General features: G+C 40.8%; 1 protein-coding gene and 1 long non-coding RNA gene across 4 annotated transcripts in view; one reads left to right on the top strand and one right to left on the bottom strand.

Annotated features, from left to right (window-relative positions):
• Positions 1-5,694, bottom strand: part of VCL (vinculin) — a 55,349-nt gene extending 49,655 nt beyond the window's left edge. For all 3 annotated transcript variants that reach the window (XM_053983436.1, XM_053983434.1, XM_053983435.1), the window contains exon 1: positions 5,291-5,694. In XM_053983436.1, the coding sequence (XP_053839411.1) occupies positions 5,291-5,458 (168 nt within the window). In that variant the 5' untranslated portion in view covers positions 5,459-5,694. The remainder of the gene's footprint in view (positions 1-5,290) is intronic.
• Positions 5,695-6,127: 433 nt separating this feature from the next.
• The window catches only part of LOC128810527 (uncharacterized), a 56,352-nt gene continuing 39,553 nt past the window's right edge, over positions 6,128-22,926 (top strand). Inside the window, exons 1-3 of the long non-coding RNA XR_008438057.1 lie at positions 6,128-6,540; positions 8,203-8,251; positions 9,368-9,472. This is a non-coding gene — a long non-coding RNA (uncharacterized LOC128810527). The remainder of the gene's footprint in view (positions 6,541-8,202; positions 8,252-9,367; positions 9,473-22,926) is intronic.

Here is a 22,926-nt window from a genome sequence, read left to right as displayed (position 1 = left end):
CTTTGTAGCCTAAGTTACAGGCAAGTCAGCTATGCCAAAAGAAAACTTAGGAAGATAAAGCTGTTCTACCATACACTCTCCTCAACAGTCAGACCATTTCTCCTTATTCCAGGTTTTATCTGTGTATTTGACTTTTGCTGCTGGAATCATGACAAGGATTTCAAGGCAGACTGCATTCTTCACAAATTCGTTATACAGGTGATTTCCAAGCTGGTGGTTTGCAGGTATCAATAGGCAATGTACAGCCTGTCCAGGGAAGATGGATAGCCCTTTCCAAATAGCCCTACAACCCCAGGCAACTCCTCACCTGTCAGAGGCCCGTGGATGCAGACAGAACATGCCAGTGGCTTCAGGTGATTACTGCTTCTTCCTCTGCTGAGATGGGACAGCTGCTATAGCTACAGTAAATGCAACACTCCCACAGTTAACTTTTTGGTTTAGTTTAAACTTTATGTCTCTGCCAAAGAACTGGTATTAAGTTCCATTTGTTTTAAGAGCTATCTGGGTAATTTTAGTTGTGCCTAGATGGGGTGGGCTTCAGCTGGTGGTAGTTTAAGGAGACCAACCTCACAACTTTAGGAAGTCACAAAAACCTCTGACACACGACTTTGACCCAGCAGTACAGATGGGCCTTGTTCCCATCAAGTACAATCTCCAGTCAAGCTTAAACTTATTCTAGACTGCTTTTATTTACATTTTAAAATAGTACTTGGCCCAGACCTACTTAAAGGAAACCTCTGATAAACCCAGACTATGAGACAGGAGATTTATAATCTAAGAGACCCTTCCTGATGATTAGCCTGACCTAGTCAGGCCTGACCTAGCTAGTCACAGTTAGTAACTGAGATACAGGAAGGTGTCAGTAGTGTTTCATATGCCTCCAAACCTCAGTAAGTAAATCAAGTCATATCACAGCATCCAAAAATAACACCTTCTTGAGAAACACGGTCATCAGCAATTTAATAGAGACTAAAGCAATATTTTTCCCATTAAAAAATAATATAATAGAAATTGGATGCATATAGAGACTTGTGAAACAGACTCACATATAAAAGAATAAGATAGAGGATGGAATGGCAGAAGTTGCATCATCAAATAGACAAGCACTGTTTTTTCAGAGCAGATCTCTGTTCTAAAAGATCTCAGTTACCATTAGTGTCTTACATCTTCCATTATGAGCATTTCATAGGAGTATCACTTTGCACAGATGCCCCAAGCTCTATAAAAATGAAGGACATGAAAACAGGGTAAGTCTCAAGCAATTGGTCTCAGGTAAAGCAGGTCAGATCTTTCAAACCATTGACCTCGTTCAACAGCCCAGACTCTGAAAAAACCAACACCTCCTTGAGCTGCTGAGCCTGCTCCAGTATTTTAAATTGTGTGCTTCCCAATTCACTTCTACCTTAATTTTCATGCAGAGAATTACAACCCAATTTGTCAAATTCAGCAGCTTCACCCATGGTATTGTTGGCATTTGGCAGAACAACAGCAACACTGCAGCTCCGTCTGAAACAGCAGAGAGAAGTGACCAGAGCAGGCTATGCCTGTACTGACAGAATGCCAGAATCCATACAGAGCACTATGGAGCTTACAACATCAGAGTAGAATTTGCTTTTTCTGTTTGGCAATAATATAACATTGGTCTGAACATAAATGCTTGTAAATTCACTACTGGCAAGTAGCAGTTTTTTTTTCTCCTCCATGAAATAAAACCATATATATAATGTGTGTGATTGGTTCGCCATTTTTGCATTATCAGCCATCCTTGATTAAAATTCCTGGTTTTAAAATAGGCTAAAAGTCTGGTGAGTTAAAAAAAAAAATTAAAAAAACCAAAACCAACCAAGAAAACCAAACAATTAGAGTTAGAGAAAAAAAAAAAAAAAAACTAAAACAACTGGAAAACCACCACATGGCTCATTTCCTGCCTGGGAAGTTTGACTAGTTAAAACTCAATTTCATTTCACTCTCCTCTAAACTAATAGGATATTTAGCAAGCTCAAAATTACTCCATACCTATTAGGTAGCTTTGACTATTACCCACCAACAGCACCACTTCTGTTGACTTACAGTGTCACATCTTTTAGATAAAAGAAATACCAAATGCCAACCTTCCCATAAGAGGCACACATCCACTACAATTATAAACCAATACAAACATTAAGATTTTCAGTTAAAAGAAGGACCAATTTAGTACATTCATAGTCTTGTTGTATCCGAAGCCTCTCCCTCAAATTCCTGGCTCCAGTCAAATTTGATTTGTGTGTAAAAAAGCTTCTGATGCTTACTTCCATGTTATATTTTTGCACAGGCAACAAGGACTTCACCCCACAGTTAAAAAAATTCATCAAAATGCTTCAAAACATTTTGTGAATTATTGTGCAAAAGCTATTCCCCAACAAAATAATCAAGATTCAGTGGAAGCAAACTGTTGCATATTGGAAATATAATACCAAGTCTTTCTTTGGTATTTTACTACAGCAATGTCTAACTTGTAAAAGATTTAGTTATTTCATTAACTTAACAATGACTTGGACTATCTCTTCTCCAGGATTACTTTACAATTAGCTTCTGACAAGGCAGTATCTCTCAGATAGGTCCACTTGAGCATGCAAACTTTACATTAAAAAAGCTATATAATTTAAGATGGTTTCGGGGAAACTTTGAAATACAGCATAATCATTAATGACAGAAAACACAGAAATGCATGCCAAAGGAGAAGTTCTCTTATCGACGTCTCTAGTCAGGGTATTTAGGAGGAAGACCCCCTTTTGACTCATCTAATAGTCCTAATGTAAGACTCTCATTCTATCAACCTCTATTCCATCTTGAATAGTGTATTGTGCTAGCTCCAACTCAGGAATGTTCAAGTTATTGCACAGAGGTCCTCCCTTATAGCCATACAGTCATTTCCTAGCCTATTTCCCCCCCACAGGACCTCTTCTAGGCCTTCAACAAGAATGGGTCTCAAAATTTCAAACACTGCTACCAGCAATTACACACAGACATGATAGTTAAATCAATTAAATACTGCATTTTCCAAACTGCAGAATCCTTACTATAGGCTGGACAGCTGAAGAGTAATGCTGCTGTATATGAAAATTTATCACTAAAAAACTCCCTGCTCCTCAGCACTTTCCTTTATGAACTTTGTGATACTCACACTACACTAAGAACCCTGAGCAGACAGCAAGCAACACAATGAGCCAGCAGCCACATTACTCTTGGCTGCACTGATAACTCCATCTTTGCTGTCACCTGGGAAGCCACCAGAAGGCTCGTAATTTGAGAACCTGTCTGTATAAATTCTCCTGCTCCTGTGAAACTGCTGTTTCATAAATCACCTTTACACTTCAGAGCAATGCACTGAAAACAGAGCTCCAGATAAGAAACAGAACTTTAATTCTGCACTTTTCCTAATATAGACAAAGCTGTATTTTAACAGATCAGGGCATCTTCCCTGTAACTACCACCTCAGATTACACTTCTATTTGCTCTTTGTGAATAAACAGAAAAAATAATTCAACATCTTTCCTTTTATCTAACTAGCAGGCAAGAAGAAAAAAACAGAGGCTTCCAAAACAGTCGAAAATGAAAGACAAGCTAGCATTAGCAAGCTGCAGAAGGAAACTAAATCTGTTTCTGCATTTCTCTAATAAATGAAATTTTATCAGATCAAGTTTCTTCTGAGAGAAAGGTGGGGTGAGGAAAAATAGTCACACAACTCAGTGGTACAGGGTTAGCTCAGAGAAGCAAAGCATTATTCCAATGTCTTCCTTTCAAGGAAAAGTATTTCATACACACAGGCTTCACACCCTTACAGCCAAAACACCTATTACATCAGTGAATTGCTGCACAATGATTGTTCTTCATAAAAAGATCAGTGTCTGCTATAGTCAGCAAGAAAGCACAAGTATTCTAGACAGGCTGTAATATTTATAGTCAGGGCAAACAAGAGACCTAGTTACACTGTAGTAAACTGCAAAACCTCCAAGTGGCAAGTTATTCTAGCAGCAGCTAGTAGTACAGGCCAAAACACGATTAACACATCACATACATTAGTCATCTTGACAGTTTCTTATGCCCACAAGTCTCATGATTTCAGTGCACTCAAACACTGGTTAACAGTGACACAGTATTTTAACCTGCATAGCTATTCATTTTAAGGCAAAGCTTAGTGGCAAGAGGTATTTCTTGCTAGGAATGACTTCAGAATTCAACAGGATTCAAAATGAGCAAGGAACTTGTGACGTTCAAAACTGTACTCAGTATTTGTAAACAAGCTTAACAAAGGTGCAAGGTAAGTATTACCAGGTAATTCTTAATAGAGTAGAAGAGTAGGCAATGCCACAGTGCTTTCTATATTTCTGCTTTGCAACAGTTCGTTATTCTGTTGTTGATTATAAAAGTGCTAATACGACTAAAACATGTCAAATATATTAGTCACTTGCACTTCTCATACTGCGGTGTCCATACTGCAAGTACTCAGATCTTAAAAGAGACAAGCTATGCATAACCGCTTTCAAGAAGTCAAAGAGTCAGGCCAAACTTCCGTCACCTTTAGCTTACCACAAGCAAACAGTAACTCATACTCGAGGCTAAGTAACAAGAACAATTTACAACTCCAGACCTTGCCTGGAAGCCACAGGTCCGTCCCGCCTCAGCTCCTGCACTGATAAGGATGGCCAACCCTCACCGATTTAAAAATGAAACCCAAAAGCCTGGGAGGTTTGGGCTTTGTTATTGGTTGGGTTTGGGAATTTCTGGATAGGCTCACGCCAAGTAAGTATTTTGCCTTTTATAGTGCACACACTTAAAATAGGAGTTTCCTAGGCAGCAAAGAACCACACAGCGTATCAGAGCCATCTGTGAAGCGTTTCGGGGCGGGTATGAACAGCAGCAACAACCGCGCTTTACTGCACTTTAATGTCATGCCGCTCCTCAGGTGGGCAAAGGCTTCTTCGCTCCGAGTCGGCAAGCAACTCGCAGTTGGGACAACTCACTGCTCCGCAGCACGGCTCTCACGGCTCCTTCGCCGGCCGGAGAGGGAACAAACGAAGACGGCTTCCAGGCGGGAGCCGCAGAGGTCCGTCCAGACAACAGCCTTCCAACTTAACCCTTTCCCGGGCCCCGGCACCGCGCCCAGCCGGTCCTCACGGGGCGGGGGCCGGGACACCTGTCCGCGACAACCCGGGGGGGCGGGCGCCGCCGGACTCCCAAGTTGGCCGCGGCGGCCAAAGTCTCTCCCAGGAGAAGGCGCGGAGGAGGCGGGCCAGCCGCCGCTACTCACCCGCACCAGGTTGCTGACAGCGGCCTGCACGGCCGACACGGGGGCGGTGAGGTCCGGGATGGCCTTTCCGTCCACCTCCCCCTCCTCGTGCATGATGACCAGGTGGGAGATCTGCTGGGCCACCGGCTCCAGGATGCTCTCGATGGTGCGCGTGTGGAAGACGGGCATGGCGGCGGCGGGGTGGGGGGGCCGGGGCCCGAACTCAGCCTAAACTCCTGGCAAACTCTGTCCCTGCGGGCTGGCGCCCCACAGAGAAAGCCGCGGCCTCCGCGAGAAGAGGAAAAGGAGGAAGAATAGGAAACCAAACGCCCACTCCGAGCTCCCCTCGCCCTGGAGCAAAGTGCGGCACACGGAGAAGCGGCTGCCGGCTCAGGCTCGCGGAGGCGGGACTCGAACTCGCTGCCCTCCTGCCACCCGCTGGCAGCCCCCACCCCACACTGGCGCCGCTCCTCAGCCAGGCGGCGGCTTTTCAAGCGCCACAACCCGCCCCTCCCGCGGCTCCCGCCCCTGGCCGCCTCGCCCAATGGCCGAGCCGGGGCCGCCGCTCCAAGTGGCGCAACGCCGCGTCCATCAACATTCCAGAGCCTCCTTCCCCCTCTACCCCCCGCCTTTCCCGCACCACCCGCCTTCCCAACCAAGCTTGGTTGCGCGGGCGCTGGTTTCCCAACGTCGAGATTACGTCAGACATTCTGGTGTCCATATAAGGAGACGATTAATGCCAGGGTGCCGGGATAGCGGGGGGCGAGGGCGGTGGGATTCCTGCGCCACGCCCGCTGTCGGAGCAAGTTCGCTCCGTTGGGCTGAGGCTGAGCGTGACCGCCTGGCCGGGCGTGCAGGGCTGAGCATCGCTGGGACGGGGGTGGCCGAGGGGAGGTGGCGTTCCTGGCCGGACCCGCTGTCCCCAGGCGCTGCTTGGGGCGCGCCGCTTCGTGCGGGGTGTGCGTTCTCCCCGCGGCCGGCCCTGCGCGGCCCGCCCTGGGCGCGGCCCCACACGCTTCCTCCCACACCGAGGAACAGTGGCGAGAGGCTGCGGGCGCCGCTTGTCGCCTGCGCTCAGCTTCGGGTGGGGAGGGCTGTCCCTGCCGTCCCGCTCCCCGCGCGCCGCCCCTCAGGGGCTGAGGCGCCACGGCGGCACAACGCTGAGGCGGCGGCGGCCCTGCGGGGCGGCACGTACCGGGAGCGTGAACCTCGGCTTGGGTTTTACCGCTATGACTGGTGGTAACAGCGGGAGCTTGTTTAAATACACTTAGGTGAGCGGTGTGGTGTCGGGAGAAGGAGTACAAACCCTAGTCAGAGAGGAACATAAATCCCCAGTTTCCCGTAGCGCCGGTGTGGGAGCGTGGCTGCCAGTGCCAGCACGGCTCGGGGTGAGCCCGTACGAGCGCTGCCCGCTCCCCGGCGTGTCCCGGGCACGGTCCCTTGTGGCACTGGCAGCACTCGTAATCAAATAAAACTCGAGTAAGGAGTTACACTCTACACTTCTTACTTTCTTTGATAAACAAGCACAGCTTCAGATTTGGAAAGTTATTGCTGGCTTGCAGGTGTTTTTATCCTTGTGCTGCCATTTTAAGCTATAAATCAATGTCCCTGTCAGACTAGGTTGCATTCTGAAGTGGTCCAGAGCAAACAATGTGTTTTCTGTGCAGTGTTTGAGCACAGCCACTCCTACCAGAAGACACAGGGGCATATAGAAAGAGCAGTTACATCAGTAAGGCTGGTGTGAGCTCAAGGATCTCTTTGTAACTTGTATCAGCATTGTCACGGCTGGAGCTACTGGGACAGTTACAAGTTGTAGGCCTAAAAAGCTATGAAAAACAGGTTTTGTGCTGGGTTAAAAAAAACTTGGCAACATCTTTAGCTCAGAATTTTTTTTGTTTTGGTTTGTTTACTGTCCTCTTTTTAGTATGATAGAAATTGTATTTCTGTGTGTGTTTATTGAATCTCCAGTAATAGAAATCATTGTACTAACTTCCATGTTGTACAAGGCCACGTGGTTTGGAAAGAGGTATACCTGTAGGCTTAATAACAGATAATCAAATTATGCTATTGGCATGCAAAACGTAATTACAGTATCAGTCATTCAGCAGTAATGAGTGTTTTAAGTTATTTGAACTGTGCACTGTAAGAGTAGCTTATGTTGTTTGCTATTGGCTGTAGAGCAGGTACCATTTTTAGCATATACATGTCTAGCAGTACCTCTTTCACATACTGTGGATCAGTAATAATGAGAATTGATAAAAATCCTTCTGGACAGCAGTGTGCAGGATCTGGAAATTGTAAAAAGAAATTAGTCCATGTCTAATAATCTGCTAAATTTTGTTTTATGGAAGTATGCAAACGTCATAAACCCCACATATTTAGTCATTTGTGGGACTCGCATATAAGCAAACCTCTTTGATCAAAAATAATTGCTTTAGATTTAGCATTGTGTGTACTGACTTGTGCCTGAAATATGCATGTTTACGCATATGACTTTCAGGAAAAAGTATTATCTGATCATTATAAAAGGCTGATCTGGTAGCTCAAATAGGTACACTTATATCAGGCAAATTAAAATAAAGAACAGATGGAAATTTTTGGTGGCCTCCTGGAACTTTTCCTGCCTACAGGACCAAAATCTGTACTTGTATTTGGGATGTTTTGGTATTAAGAGTTTATTTCACTATTTCACTTAAATTGGTGTCGTTTTTGCCCATACAAAATTTAAGTTTTATTCTTTGCATTATGTGACTGTACTGCATGCCCATCACTAAATTTCCTCCATGCTGTTGATGTGGCTGCTAATTTTTGAAGCCACATCCAGCAAAATTCCATGCAATTAACAGCAATATATGTAACACTGCTTTTCTACTTGTTTTTTTTTTTTTTCTTTTGAAGTACTAAATTTACAGAGTTTTCTCTTTCCTTTGCAGTATTCACAGCTGTCACATTGATGTCATATGAGTAACAGCTTTGAGGCAGGTACTTTCTTCAAAACGTTCTGTTTCTTACTGTGGTGTTGTTTCTCCAGGTTCTACATTAATCATTAATTCATTGGGAATTAAAAAGTTGTTAGGGTGTTAGAAAGTAATGATAGATTTGATATTTTCTGTTTATAAAGCCCAGGATGAAAACATGTGATTTTTTTTATCCTCTTCCAATATGGTATTGCATATCAAACAAAACAAACAAAGGGATGCAAAATCTCCTTTCCTTTCCACACACTCAAATTGTTAGCGTTATTAAATAATAACTATTATTAGTATGACAATGGTGACCAGCATCTCAAATAAGTTAATGTGCTTAGAATGAAAGGATTAGCTTTTAAGGGATTCTTTCCATGTCTTTTATTATTTCATACGAACTCAGGTGAGTCCAGTTTTAAACCCAGTTCTACAGAGAACCTGATGTTAGCAGACTCTTCTGCTTACAGAAATATCTGTTGTCATTAAGGGTATAATGTCTCTCTGACCCAAAAGAGCAAATAAATTCTCCTTTTTTCACAAGTCTTTTAACAAAGCAAAGAAATTCTCTCTTCCAGTGAGGTGAGACACATGAATCCAGAAGCAATAGGCTTAAGTGGAAGAAGGGAGGACACTGTGCTTACAAAAAGTGTAGCTGCAATGCAGCCTCTGCCACAGTGTCTTTTGGAGAGTTCTGTATCCCATTCTCAGGGTACCTGGCACTGCAGCTGCAAGTGGTGGCAGCAGTGGAACTGAGCTTTGTGCAAAGAGCTTCATGAACCTGCAGTTGTCTGCAATTATAAGGTATTTTGCTAGTATTAATACTTTATGGAAGTGAACGTGTCTGATTAGCTTGAAGGACTAGCCTCCATTTTACAGTAGTTATTTTCAGTGTTAGGTACCACAGCAGAGAAGAATTATACTTTCTAGGTAAATACACTTGTCTGTGATTAATCACTTTTCCCTGGAATCATCTGATCTTGTTCCTTTACTGCACCAACTTCGAACTTATCTGAGTAAAAATTAATTAACTACTTGAGGAAATTTACAGAAATGCTATTTTCATGTATTGCATAAACTGGATTGTATAAATGTCTTGACCCTATGAAGATTTAAGCATATGTTGAAATTTAAGGTTTAGAGTCCATATTACCAGCTTCTGGAGAATTGGAGCCTACTGTCGATCAGTGGACATTCTGCGTTTCCCTCTTACCAAGCATTAACTGGGTAATCTAAGGAGGTAAGCAATGGATGATTGAATTTTAAGTAAAAAGGTTTTTTGTTTTTTTTTTTTTCTTTCTGCAGTAATGTCTACCTTAAATGTAAATTTTAAATTTGTCATGAGTTTGTTGTAGAATGGTATTACTATACTGATAGCTCTAGCATGTAGGTGACTGGCACAGGAGGAATACATTTCATGTCTAATAAATGACAACCTTGGAGAAAGAAAGAGCAGATTACTAAGGTGTTTGACAGTGTAACTTCACCACAGTGGCCTGTCAATGTGCTTTGCCATTATTTAGATGCCTTTTGCCATGAAACCAGGTTAAGTTCTGTTTAGTTCTGCATCTTGGTTGGCTGTGTTCTAGGAACTGCAATGACACCAACACTTCAGAATTTTTATACACTGACTCATCATCAGTCACTATCTGAGCTAGATGGGAGCAGCCTATTACAAGTGGAAAATTTACATCATAGTTGTCATCCAGCTCCTGAATACAAACTTTTCTTTCATCATACAACACCACTTGGTTCCCAGCTGCCCTTCTATAGCTGTGTTCTGTTGCTGTGCAGACATAGTGGGGCTGAGAAAGCTGCTACCAATTCCCTGTCTCCTGCAAGGGGTTTCTTGCTAGAAGTTCTGCTGGGAAATCAAGAGTGCAAATGTAGTTAATTTTTTTCATATTCTCAGTTACTGTGTCAACTGCACTAAACCCAAAACTGTTTTTTTTTTAACTATACTACATTCTGAAGTGGTTTATTGTGAAATAAGTATCGCAACAATTGTAACAACAAAATTCAAGGAATGTTTTTAAGAACATGAAACATGTAGAAAAGAAAGGTAATTATAATAAATATATATTTTTGTGCATTTATTCTAGAAATTCCTAAGTAGGGATAAGGTTCAAAAAAGCATTTTTCAACTTTTCTAAAAAAATTGCAGGGGAAAATATATTAATATGTGCATGCATGTTGTGTGTTTTCTGTTATATTTGTTTTAAATAGTTGGTTTTGTCCTCCCACCCCCCCAGGCATTAGTTTAATCCCAGCTGTCAATCTTCCCTCATACCTACCCCTTTTCCAGAGATTACCCTGTCATTTTTGTTTCCTTCGATGCCTCATTGGTTTAGTTAAACTGTTCCCCTCCCCTGTAACTCCCTATTGGTTTAAACATTGTAATCCCCACCTTGTGTTCCTACCAGTCCCTTTGTTATTAGTTCCCTACCCTAAACCCCACTCTGGTCCTGTCCCTTAAAACCTGCTGCCCTGCCTTTGTTCATGGTCCTTGCCTCTGTTCTACATTTGAGTTCTGGATGCTTTTGTTTTCACCCTTATGGTTTAATAAATGATCCTCGGGTTTACAAACAAGGCCCATCTCACTTTTTCTATGTTGATCCTTCAGTGACTGCTTAGGAGGTTCAGGGTCCTGGGGGAGGTGTCGTACCCCCGTCAAGCACATAACACCGAGCACGTGACACGTGCAAAGCATGTATGATAGAGAGTGTATGTGCAGTTAAAATTATACAGTCTGTTCACAGTAAATGCAAACAAGTCTTTCTACTCTTGTGCTAGCATTACTGTTAACCTACAGTAGCCGTCGGTGTTTCATAGAGCAGCAGGTGCTTTTCAGGAGCTTGACTCCTATACTGCCTCAGAGCTTGTCAGTATCATTGACTACCTGGTAAACAATCCAAGTGCTTTACTTACAGTAATAAAGCACTGACCATTTTAATAGTCTAAACATTCATTTTGCAAATAGGCATTTTTGGTAATATTTATGGTCATTTCTACACACAGGCACAAGGAAATAGAGATAAATAAACCGAAGATGTCAAATGTGTTTAAGTTAATACTATTAAACCTCATGTGGATGTTGTTGTTTGGCTTTAAATGGCCTTTGCTGCTCCATGATTCCTTTCCAAGAACATGCTTTGTGAGAGCAGTAAAGCCCTTGTCATCAAGCAGTTTACAGAGCTGCTGCATATACCAGCTGAGATGTGGCAACTAACTTCTTGTATGGTCTTGCTGTACTTCCTTAAAAAGAAAAGGCTGTTTTAAATTACTCCTGTTGATCAGTTTAAGCTTCCCCTGTTTTGCTTTGCTCTGAAAAGGACAGATATCTCAGGTGAGATGCCTACAGTTAAGTTCTCACATTTTTTATCTGCCTTGCAAGAACACATCTTGATACTTAGTCCTTGATGAAGTATTTTTACATGCAGATATGTTCAATTTCATTTCAAAGACCTCTGTATCCAAATCAGCCTCCAAGATGATCTAAGTAATACTTGATTTTTTGAGAGCAGGGGTACATGTTCATCAGTGCCTCTGCAGGCTTTTTTCCTGTTTTCTAATGTTATGTGCTTGTATGTATCAACTCCTTTCCTAGTGGTTCCTTGTATTGGATTTGACTTACTCAAGTATTAAAGCATGTGTGTGTTGGGAAGTGTAAGTTTGGTCTGAAATTTTAAATGTTCTGCTGGTTTGGAGTCTCATAAGTTATTTTCCTACTGCAGGATTAACAGGCTTGGGGAGTTCTGAAATTCTACATATGTTCAAATTCACCACGAGGTCAAAGCATTTAGATTGGGTGATGCTTCTTGAAAAGCCACAGGCTGAAATTAAGAACTACTACATGGAGTAATAATGAACTCTTTTTATATATGCCTGTATGTGATTGGTTTTTAACTGCATAATTGTAGAGATATTTAACATTTTCATAGATTCTTTATGCATATATAATTATCTGATTTAGTGTGCAAGCTAAAGATATTAGTAGATATAGGAGTTTACTGACATCAGCAAATACTAAATGGCCAAATGAGGCTTTAAAGAGAATATGCTAGAAAGCACTTAATTTCTGCATCAGTTTATAAACTCCCTCCCTATACAGTGGAGATATAAATCCACAGAATAAATATTTTTTTACATACTTTTGAGTTTCTTTTCTGTGTTGTATTCAGTTATACATCTTGACTGAAACTCTTCAAGTGTCTCAGAGAAGCTTCAAGTAATTACAATAGAGAAAGACAATTAACCTAATGTAAAAATACTTCCTTCTTCCTGCCCCCAGATCCTGAACTTGCAGTTTTTTTCATATAGTTGGACCTTGTACTTGGGAAAAATTTAGTAGGATTCATTGTAAGATTGCTTTGTGAATCTTTTTGTTCTCTGTTCCAGATAAAATGCAGTGGCATTACAGAAAGACAGTGTATATTCAACACTGGCACTCATGCTTTTAAAGATCATTAGGATTGTCGTGAGAGTTTTATCCTGCTGCAAAGGGAAGAATCCAAAATGACATAGATTCATGCTGCATTATTGGGCCTGAAAAATCTGTTGTCTTGGCATGTTGTTTGTTTTAGAATCTCTTCAGTCTATTGAAAACATGATCATCTTTCTCTTCGTGTCCTCTATAGCTAGATTCCTAGCTATTAAATATCAAACTGTGAATCTTTTATCCATAGGGAAAATCTCTGTGCTGTGCCTTGCTTTCTGGTAGGTGTCAATTGTTAGTAGCATTTTGCCCCACACTGCAGATGACATTGCCATGTCAGTATTGAGAGTTAGGAATGAGAGTTAGGTTCATAAATCCTGTCTTAAAGAAGCTTGGCTATAAACTATTAGTTCTGTTAAAATGTTTCAAAATAATTCCTATTTAAGGCATTATATGCAATACAATATCATGTATTCAGTGTACTTACAAAAGGCAACAGTTGATTAATTAAAATTTTTATGTTTTTTGAAATTGGGATCTGTCTGGGTTCTGCTGTCTTGAAGCTGCTGGAGGATGAGAAGCAAAAATTATGGGCTATTAAGTTTGCTACAAATGCGCTGAAATGCCAGGGGTGAAATTTAATTCCTGTTTTGGTTTTGGGCTTTTGTATAGAAAAATGTCCCTGATGCCAGGCAACCATGTTTTCCATGTGAGTTCTCCACTGTTGCATACTGTGTCAGCACTGCCAACTCAATGGTAAAGTGTGTGCAAACTGGTGCTGAAAGAGGGGCAATAGCCTCAGCAATGTTCCACTGTGCAAAGTATGCTGTCCTTATGAAACGTTGCCTCCTGAGACAAACTTTCTGCCTTCATCATAGTTCCCCTTGCAAAGCACTTAGCCAAGCCTAGACTCACATTTTTCACTCATACTGTATTTGATTTACATCAGCTGAAGGAAATGGTAATGTGCAACAGTGACTCTGGAATTTAAACAGAAACCCACAAGGGATCTCCATGCTGAAGGCCAACTTCCAAATATGGGAGAAGAGAAGCAGCAGTAGTAGCCTGGGAAGACATCCTCAGCACAGCAAGGGACAAAATGGTTGGAAGTATGTGAGCTTTTTGGAATTTGTTCAGAAAGGTAACTGCTGTCATGTTTTAGTCAGAGTGATGGAATGAAATACAAATACTGTGATTGCAGAAAGAAGCACGGTTTATGTTAACCGTCTAGGGCCTGAACAACAGAAGTGCAGCTATTTTTTTTCAATTCTATTTTTAAGTATGTAATAGTGCACTTGCTCCAGATCCAAATGTGTATCTAAACTCTGCTAATATCAATCTGTTAGGATCACAGTTTAATCAGGAAAACCCATAAGAAAAACATTTGTGAGGAAATTAGTGGGGCTCAGTGCCAGGTCTGGTTGAAATTCTGCCAGAACATTTTCTCTCCAAAAAATTAATTCACCAATATTTAGACCCCACATTCTGCAAATTCTGATTCAAAGGCTTGAGAAGAACTTTTAATATACATACAGCACAAAAAATGTAAAGGCACAACAGATTCTATTTGCTGGTAGAGGCACTTGTATTCAGCTGTTGCAGATTTTTGAGGTTTCTGATTTCTATGAGCAGCACTAGCTGCATGTCAGCCAGGCACATAGAGAAGCAATAACCTACAGGCCAAAAGAGTACAGAGACAAAGCAGCAAGGGCAACTGACAGAGTAGGGGAGTGCAATGTGGTTCATATTTCTACTGGGCCGCTGTTTACAGAATTCTCTCTAAGTGGTACCCTTGTTCACTGCATTATAGACGAGGCTTAGAACCTTTTGTTAGCATGAGGATAGATCTGGCTTTTAGAAACAAAAAAGGGGAATTAAGGTCTTACAAATTGAAATGCCATTAAAAAAGCCTACCTCTTAGGGATGTGGGCTTCTTATGAAGGAAAATAATTTGTAGGCCATTTTTCCTACTGATTGTGAAAGAACTGTGAGTTTTCTAGAATAGCTCAGGTAAGAATGGCTGTGAAAGAGACAGGCTGCTTGCTGTCCTGGGACACTGTTAAGGTGAAGATGGAGCAATAGATTCTATTTTTCTTTTTAAACTCCTTAAAGGAAATGTCTTGTGTTCTGTCAGAAAATGAGAATTGATTGCAATGTGTTTCAGACTTCTTGAACTGACTCTGCTGTCTAAACAATGAGTGAATTTGAGTTTCTTTAAGGTGGTCCATATAAGAGTGGTGGTTCTTATATGGTGGTCCATGTAAGAGTGTATTATTTATATATCATTAGGTAAAAGCATCAACACTTCTCAGGTTGATGAACAGTACAGTTTGTAGTGGAAAGGGCTCCTAAATTTCAAGTCACAAGTCTCTCAAATTAGGTTCATATGTTAAAGTTCAGTCATAGAGAATCTGCTACTGTGCCATCAGTGAAAGATTTAGCAGGAGTGCTACTAAATTATACCCATTCAGAGATGTTCAAAATAGGAACGTAGCAACATGGATAGTTGTTTTCTGCCCAACTGAAGAGATTTTGGACATTATTCTGTAAGAATAATGTGTGGCTGCTGTTTGGCACATGTATTTTATGCATCAAAGGTCTTAAACCCTAATGCCTGATTTGTTTCTGGTTTTCAGCCTCCATTCCTGTACATGATCATGGAGTCCAAAAATTATTTTGTGATGTTAAAGATTCCTCCTCTCAGTACATGCTAAAAACTGTTCAGACTTTAGTTGAAGAATTAAAAAAAGAAGTGCTACATATAGCTATAAATTACAAAATAAGGGGTTCTGAATGCTAAGTGCTTATAACTTCAGTAGAGATATATTTTCACTGTATCATCATCAAAAAAGTTATTGATTCCAAAAGCTTTTATGAAAAAAAAATTCAAAAGCCATTTGTACAAATTCACAAATAGACCCGTCAGGGTCTATTATATACATAGACACACTATTTTTAGTTCAAATCCACAGCTTTAGATTTTTCAGCTGAACATATGTATTTGGGAATTGATATTTTATTCTTTCCCCCTCTTTTGTACTCTTTCATAGACATTTACTGTTGACCACCATCAGAGTCAGCATACTGTGCTAGATGACGCACATGGCCTGACTGGGCATCTTCATGTTGTTCCAGGGAAATGGTTCTACTCTAGCACCACTATTCGTGAAAGAAGGACCAAAATTTGTGTCAGGGTAATAAGAAACCAGGGTGATGATGTGTGCCATGAAAGTAACTTATCTGCTGTTCCCATTACATCCTCTTTTCTGTGACTGAGCTTTTCCTCTCCCTAGAATTGACTCGTCTCTGTTGCAACAGATATATATTGTATAAACACAGTACTATTCCCATTTGATAATTAGTGATAATGTGAAGAAAAACAACACATGCTGTGTCATCATATCTTGGCACTATGGACAACCATGGGCACAGCGATCTGAGAAGCACAGCTGTAGATCAGGTCATGGAGTGGGCTTGCATCTAGTCATGTGGCAGGGACTACTTGCTGAGCAAACTTTTAAATGCTATGCATGATTTTATCATGCAAAACATGAGCTGTAAGAAAATAATTGTACATATATTAAATATATGCACATTATATATTAAATATATGTACATAAATATATTAATATATTAATATATGTACCCCCGTGCACCTGATTGACATGCTTATCACAAAATGGGTAAGGTTGGGAAGGGATCACAGGTGAGGTCATGTGGTTCAACCTCTCTGCTCAAGCAGGACACATTGCACAGGATTGCTTCCAAATAGTTCTTGAATATTTCCAGTGAGGGAGACTCCACAGCCTCTCTGCACAATCTGTTCCAGTGCTTGGTCACCTGCACATTAAAGGTCTTCCTCATGTTCAGGTGGAACTTCCTGTGTATCAATTTCTGCCTGTTGCTTCTTGTGCTGTTGCCCAGCACAACCAAGCAGAGCCTGGATCCATCCTTTCAACACCCTCCCTTAAGACACTTACAGACATGGATGAGATCCCCTCTTAGTGGTCTCTTCTCGAGGCTGATCAGGCCCAGCTCCCTCAGCCTTTCCTCATAAGAGAGATGATCCAGTCCCTTAATCATCTTTGTCATCTTCTGCTGGACCTGCACCAGGAGCTCCATGTCTCTCATTTGTTGGGGAGCCCAGAACAGGACACAATGCTTCAGATGCTCCTCATTAGGACTGAGTAGAGGGACAGGATCACCTCCCTCAGCCTGCTGGCAATACTCTTCCCAAGGCACCCCATGATACCCTTGGCTTTCTTGTCCACAAGGGCACACTGCTGGGTCATGAACAGCTTTTTGTCCACCATAACCCCTGAGATCCTTCCCTGCAGAGTTACTTTCCAGCAGATCAGCCCCACAGGTGACAGTATTTATGGCACTCTCTGTGAAATATTTTCCTTGCATCTCCTTATGGGATTAAGGTTTTGGCATCTCTCTCCTAAAAAAGAAGCCTGGAAACAACTTCCCATGGCTTCATGGAAGCCTAGTTTCAATCACAATGTGTCTAACTAATACAGGCTAAAAATGCTGTGTGTCTTTAATTAGGTTTGCGTTTCTCTTGGAGACGGGGAGCAAAGGCAGAGAGAATATAATGCAATAGAAACCCTGGGAAAATTAGATCTGAAAATGAGGTTAAAACAGATTCTGAACACAGGACTGAGACAGAAAACTTATTTTGGGAACATTATTTAGGCATTCTACTGACAGAACTGCTTTGAGTAGCTGAGAGATTTCATGAAAGGAGATTTTGTTTGTCCATAAAATGACAGTGAACATAGGAAACATAGATATAACATACTTTCTATATTTTAATTTCAAATTAATGATAAAGGAGAGGAAAAACATGAGTCAAAACTGAGGCACAACATTTTAAGAAACTACACACACACACACGCATCTGAGTACATACAGTTCATGTGTCCACAACAGAAACCCCTTGGGATGTCAACTTCCTTCTGCTGCTGTAGGAAACCAGCACTTCTATAACTTTCAGGAAGAGTTTAAAATTATATCACTAAGTGTATTTCCAAATGTGAGTTTGAGCAGGGAAGGCCATTTGCTGCAGTAGCTGTTGTCAGGAAAGCTCTGTACAGGCAGTGAGTTTCTGAGGACTAATTGGGGTCCTCGATGGTTATGAAGTGTATCACCATGGCACAGCTGATTTCCAAATCTTGCAGCTGAGACAATCCTGGGGCGAACATAGTAACTAACCTTCATCACTGGACACCAAAGACTGGTTCTCCTGTTAACTCTCTCATTGCAAAATACTGGAGTGTTAGTTAAATAGTTGAAGTCCAAAGAGAATCATGGTTTGTGGATTTGTGAGGCTCAAACCCTAAGAGCAAGTGCCCTTCAAGTGGCTATAGAAAGGGCTCCAATACTCTGGGGAACCCTTTGATTGCATGTCAAAAGTACAATGACAAGATAAGATATAAATATCAATTGCCACATGTTATGATAGGAAATAAACCTGCCAATGAAAGAGCAGATGTCATTGCATGAGGTCTGTCTTACATGTAATAGGAAAGAGATTATTATGTCCATGACATTGATCAGGGTTACACAACAGATAACAAGGTCATTGAATTTGTGCATTTGGGGTTAGGTTGTAAGAAAATTTAAGTCCTGTTCCACTCTAGCAAACAAGTGTCATTAGTCGTCTTAAAAAAACAATTTAACAAGTGAGTACAAAAAGAACATGAATATATTTTTAAAGAAACAATAATGTCACAGATATTGCAAAAAAACCGAAGCAGATATATTGATTTTATAGTTGAGAGAAACATCCTTTTTTCACAAAGCCTCTAGTGGTTACAAGTGGGTGCACACAGAGATGCTGTGTGAGTGGGGGACCATGGCCTTTGCACTGAAACCCAGCAGATCATATGGAACCATGCAGCAGGCTACACCACAGAGGAGAAAGTGTAAACACTGCATCCTGGCTGCTGCCATTCTACTGTCTCAGCCCACAAAATAGGAAGGAGTAGAGTTGCAACTCAGACCTGTGTCTCTAAGAGAACATTAAGAAAACATTAAGAAAAGAGCAAATAAATCTAAAAAAAAAAAAAAAAGAAAAAAATGTATGCCCCCAAACCCAACTAAACCCCCCCCCTTCAAACCCAATACAGAAACAAAAAAAAGCAAAGTCCCCCTGACGCACAAACAGCCCAATAGGCTGAATTTGCATAGCTTAGATTCTGCTCAGGGTCTCTCCAGTCCAGGGCTGGAACTGCAGGAAGTGCATAAAGGCAAGACCTTGGGAGGTTCAGGAGTAGAACAAGAGGGATTATGGACATGCAGAGAGCAGAGAGAGAAATCCTTAGTAAATGCAGGACTGGAAGAACAACAGCTGCTAGAGGCCAAGGGTTGAGGTGCCTTGTCGCAGAAGAGCTATGTAAAGAATCTTGCCCAGCACCTGTCCGTAGTGTCCAAGGCTCAGTCATCTTGTGATAACATCTAAAGCTGCTAATATATACTGGGAAAAAAAATAAAAAAAGGGAAAAAAAAGGACAACAATTATAATGGTGACATACATTTGGAAAGAATCATTTAGAAAAGATTCAACTCTGGCACAAGCTGAGACCAAAAAAGAGACCTAAGGAGAGGAGTAGCCATTATGATAAAATAATTTGGGGTTTTTACTGATAACAAAACAACTTAAAAGTGCATGCAAACATAAATGGAGTTTATATTCAAAGTGGTGATAATTGCCTCCAATGAGCTTTGAGCCTGCTATAAACTGTTAAATACTCATGGCTTACTTTGGCTTACTTTGAGTACATTTGACTGTATAGACATTGTAGGAGCATCCCAGGGAATTAACCATGCAGCTGATAAAAACTATAGAAGGGAGAAGTGTGCTTCTTTGCTCCCTATCTAGGGTGTGGCTCTTCCACCTCACCCAGAATCAAAGGAGTTTTGTTTCTTTCTACTTTACTGTTTCTTTCTAGTTTCTCTTCCCCTTCTCTGTATACTGAATTTGAACCAGGTCAATACATGGGAAATAAGGTGCCACTGCCCCCTTGGTCTGCAAAATCAAACAGATGGCAGCTGACCCCTTAGAAATGTATTCTCTCACAGGTACCATGGCCAGAAGATGGCTTCTATGGTGAGAAGAGGTAATTTGGCACTACTGCTAGTGCTACTGCAAATGTATGGCATATGGAATATGTACATGTAAGGAATGCTCCAGAGCTTCATGAGAATCTCCAGGCTGTTTCTCTTTTCTCTTTTGTGTTTCCCAGCTAGCATCCTACAGCCACACTGTGTTCAGACTTCTTAGTATTCCAAAGGCAGAGAAAGTTATCTTCATTTGAGATAAGAAATATAAAGTACTTCCTCTGTACATTTTCCTAGGAGCACAAATACTTACACAGGCATTCCACAGGAAGGTAGCAGTTGTCAAAGCTTGACCACTAACCCCTCCAAGTTCAATCAGACTGTGGCCAGTCCTGACACTTTCAGAGGAAGGTTTAAGAAACCCCACTTAGGAGTTCCCACCTATGGTAGGAGACTGGGTGTTCTTTTCACCCCAATAATGTGGCAGTGAATTCTTCCTGTTACTTTTGTTGTAACCTGAAGATAAAGCAAACTCCTTTTGGACATGAAATAGTGCTGGTTCAGAATTCAGATACATTCATTCCCCTACACATGAAAATCCCATTAGGGTGGGATTTCACAGGCTGCATGATTCACATACTGGCAAAATGACATTCATAAGTATTTGGATTTATAAAACTGACCAGCTCACAAAATTCCCATTGTAATCTGCAAGAAATACAGATACAACATAATGATTTGAGATTATGAACAGTAAATACTCCTATCTTTTTGCTGCCAAAATTTACAGTTATTAAGAAACTGGAAGTATTGTTTAGCACTAATAATATCAGTTTATCTGCTGGTAGATTGGTCTCCATGGTTGTGGATTATCTGTTTTCTCTGCAAGTAATGGTATTGCTTATATCTATAGGTATGCTTTGCAAGTTCATTCATCACTGTATTTTTCAAAGGATGGTTTAGATATTAGCTAATGTGTAGTACTCTCTTCTGAGGTTGGCATGGGATAAGTCTTACTTTAGAAAAGAAGGAACTGAGACTTTTTAAAAATAAACAATTCTTCCTTCTTTAGTAGTGCCTGAAATTGCTAAGTCATATTTTTAGAATTAGTCTGTACTGCCTCTTTTTGAAATATTTGAGAGCACTGTCTCTATGTGCTTTTATTTTAGGTAATTTGACATGAAGAGAGTAATTGCACATCAGACTCAGAGGTGTCAAGAAGTGGTCTCAGAATTAGTGTCATAGTCCAATCATATTATGGATTTTAGCCAATGGTCTTGGATACATCTGTAAATAAAGACCTGAGTTGCAACACCCAAGGTGTTCAACACTGTTAGTTCTATTCTGCCAGTTCTGGGTATTCTAAGCTAATTACTTTGACCTCTCTGGCTCCAGTAATATACATGGCTGAGAATCCCTTCTCTTAAATTCTTAACTATAGGTGTTAGATTTCAGATAGAAATGATGTGATACTACTTATGTCTTGGCAGTGTCTTTTTCTCTGAGCTCCCATTCTTGAAATGTTTGGCATAGTTAAAGCTTTCTTACATGGGGGTGGTTTATTTACTTTGTGTAAATTATACTGTTGTAAGTCTTCTGCATATCTCTCAAATTTTTATATGAACATTTGAACATGTGAAAGAGTATTTAATATAAGCTTCTAGCTTTATATATATTCAAACAAGAAAAAAAAAAAATCGGAGCTTATACCTCAGTCTTCCATAATTTCTGCATAAGCCATTATTTGACCCAGATTTCCTAAGTACTTAGCCCAACTTTGCAAAACTTTATCCAAGTCCTAATCACCCAAGGAAATATCTTTACTGAAATCCTCATCACTGAATTAACTAATAGAATGCACACATATTGTAATAGAACAAGGAATTTACCCCTGATCTTCAAAGAACTTCTGTGACCAGGAAAAAAAATCTAGAGACTCTTTCCCTGTTTTAGCATTACCAGGACTAATGCAACAGAATAATATTTTTAGGTATGTGCACATTATTCCCAAACACATTCAGTCTAGACTTAAACACTCTTGACAGTGCAGAGGTGCTCCTGGATATTGCAAAGGGAGCTGTGAAGCAGAGCAGGAGCTGCCCTTGGACTGTGTACATAAACACTTTGAACGTTACTTAGTCTGGTTAAAACTAAATCCAATGTCTTGAACTGAATAAATTTCTTCTGTAGAAGTTGCAAGTAGTAGCTCAGTAATAGATAAGGTCAGCAGTGTCTGAACACAATAAAAAGTACTATGGTAAACACAGTGCACAGTCTGTGCTGGCTAGAAAACTGCACAGAGCTTGGTGTGCCTGAGGTTCCTTTGTGAAGAGCCATAAAGGAATAAGTAATGTATAGGATGGAAGTTGGGGAATATCCATTCAGTCATGAGTGTTGCTGGTGAGTTTCAACATCTTCCAGAATATCTCCAAGAGTCTGCAAAGCTCTCAGACACTCTGGGAGACAACAAGCAGCTCACATAGGGCTCTTGGACAGAATTTTTATTGTCTGTTACATTCCAACATGCTTTTTGGTAATAACTGTCTATTACTGTTACAAAACTTCTATTAGCATTCTTCTGAGAGGTGAACATATCCCCTTAGTTATGTTTAAATCCCTGATAGGAACAGCAGTTGAGGGCAGTGCAGCTCATTTGCTAAGTTGTCCCAACATGCAGAGTAGAGCTGTGAACTTTTCCTAGCAGATCATTTATACCATCTCCCCTAGTAATTCTAGGAATAGTCTGCCCACTTCATGTGGGACAATATTAATTTTCTATTTGGTGAAGAACTGGATATACCAAATAGCACACAGAAGGTCAGCAGAAACACAGATATTCTTGCAGTGGAAACTGTATAGTGTTACTATGAAAACAATCAATAAGGTGGTGTAAACATATATTTTATTTATGTATTGTCATCTGTAAAGACACAAAGGCCTTGCCTTTGTTTGGAATTTGGCCTGCAGACACCGAGGTAGATGAAACAGTACAACTTCCAGTTCTGTAAGAGAGAAAGCAAACAAGTGCTTTTCTTGATCCTGGAGTCATGTCTGCTCACGCTATTTTTTGTCCTTGTTTCTTGTGAGTTTACCTTGTGCAGGGACACCAGAAACTGTAACTGTGGCGTACAGACCAAACAATGCCCTAGATTTCAAATTATCTGCAGTGTTGCAAAAATGTGAGCTGTGGCAAA

Source organism: Vidua macroura, chromosome 8 (genome assembly GCF_024509145.1).
Source record: "Vidua macroura isolate BioBank_ID:100142 chromosome 8, ASM2450914v1, whole genome shotgun sequence".
Lineage (NCBI taxonomy): Eukaryota > Metazoa > Chordata > Aves > Passeriformes > Viduidae > Vidua > Vidua macroura.
This window is presented reverse-complemented; position numbering and strand designations above follow the sequence as displayed.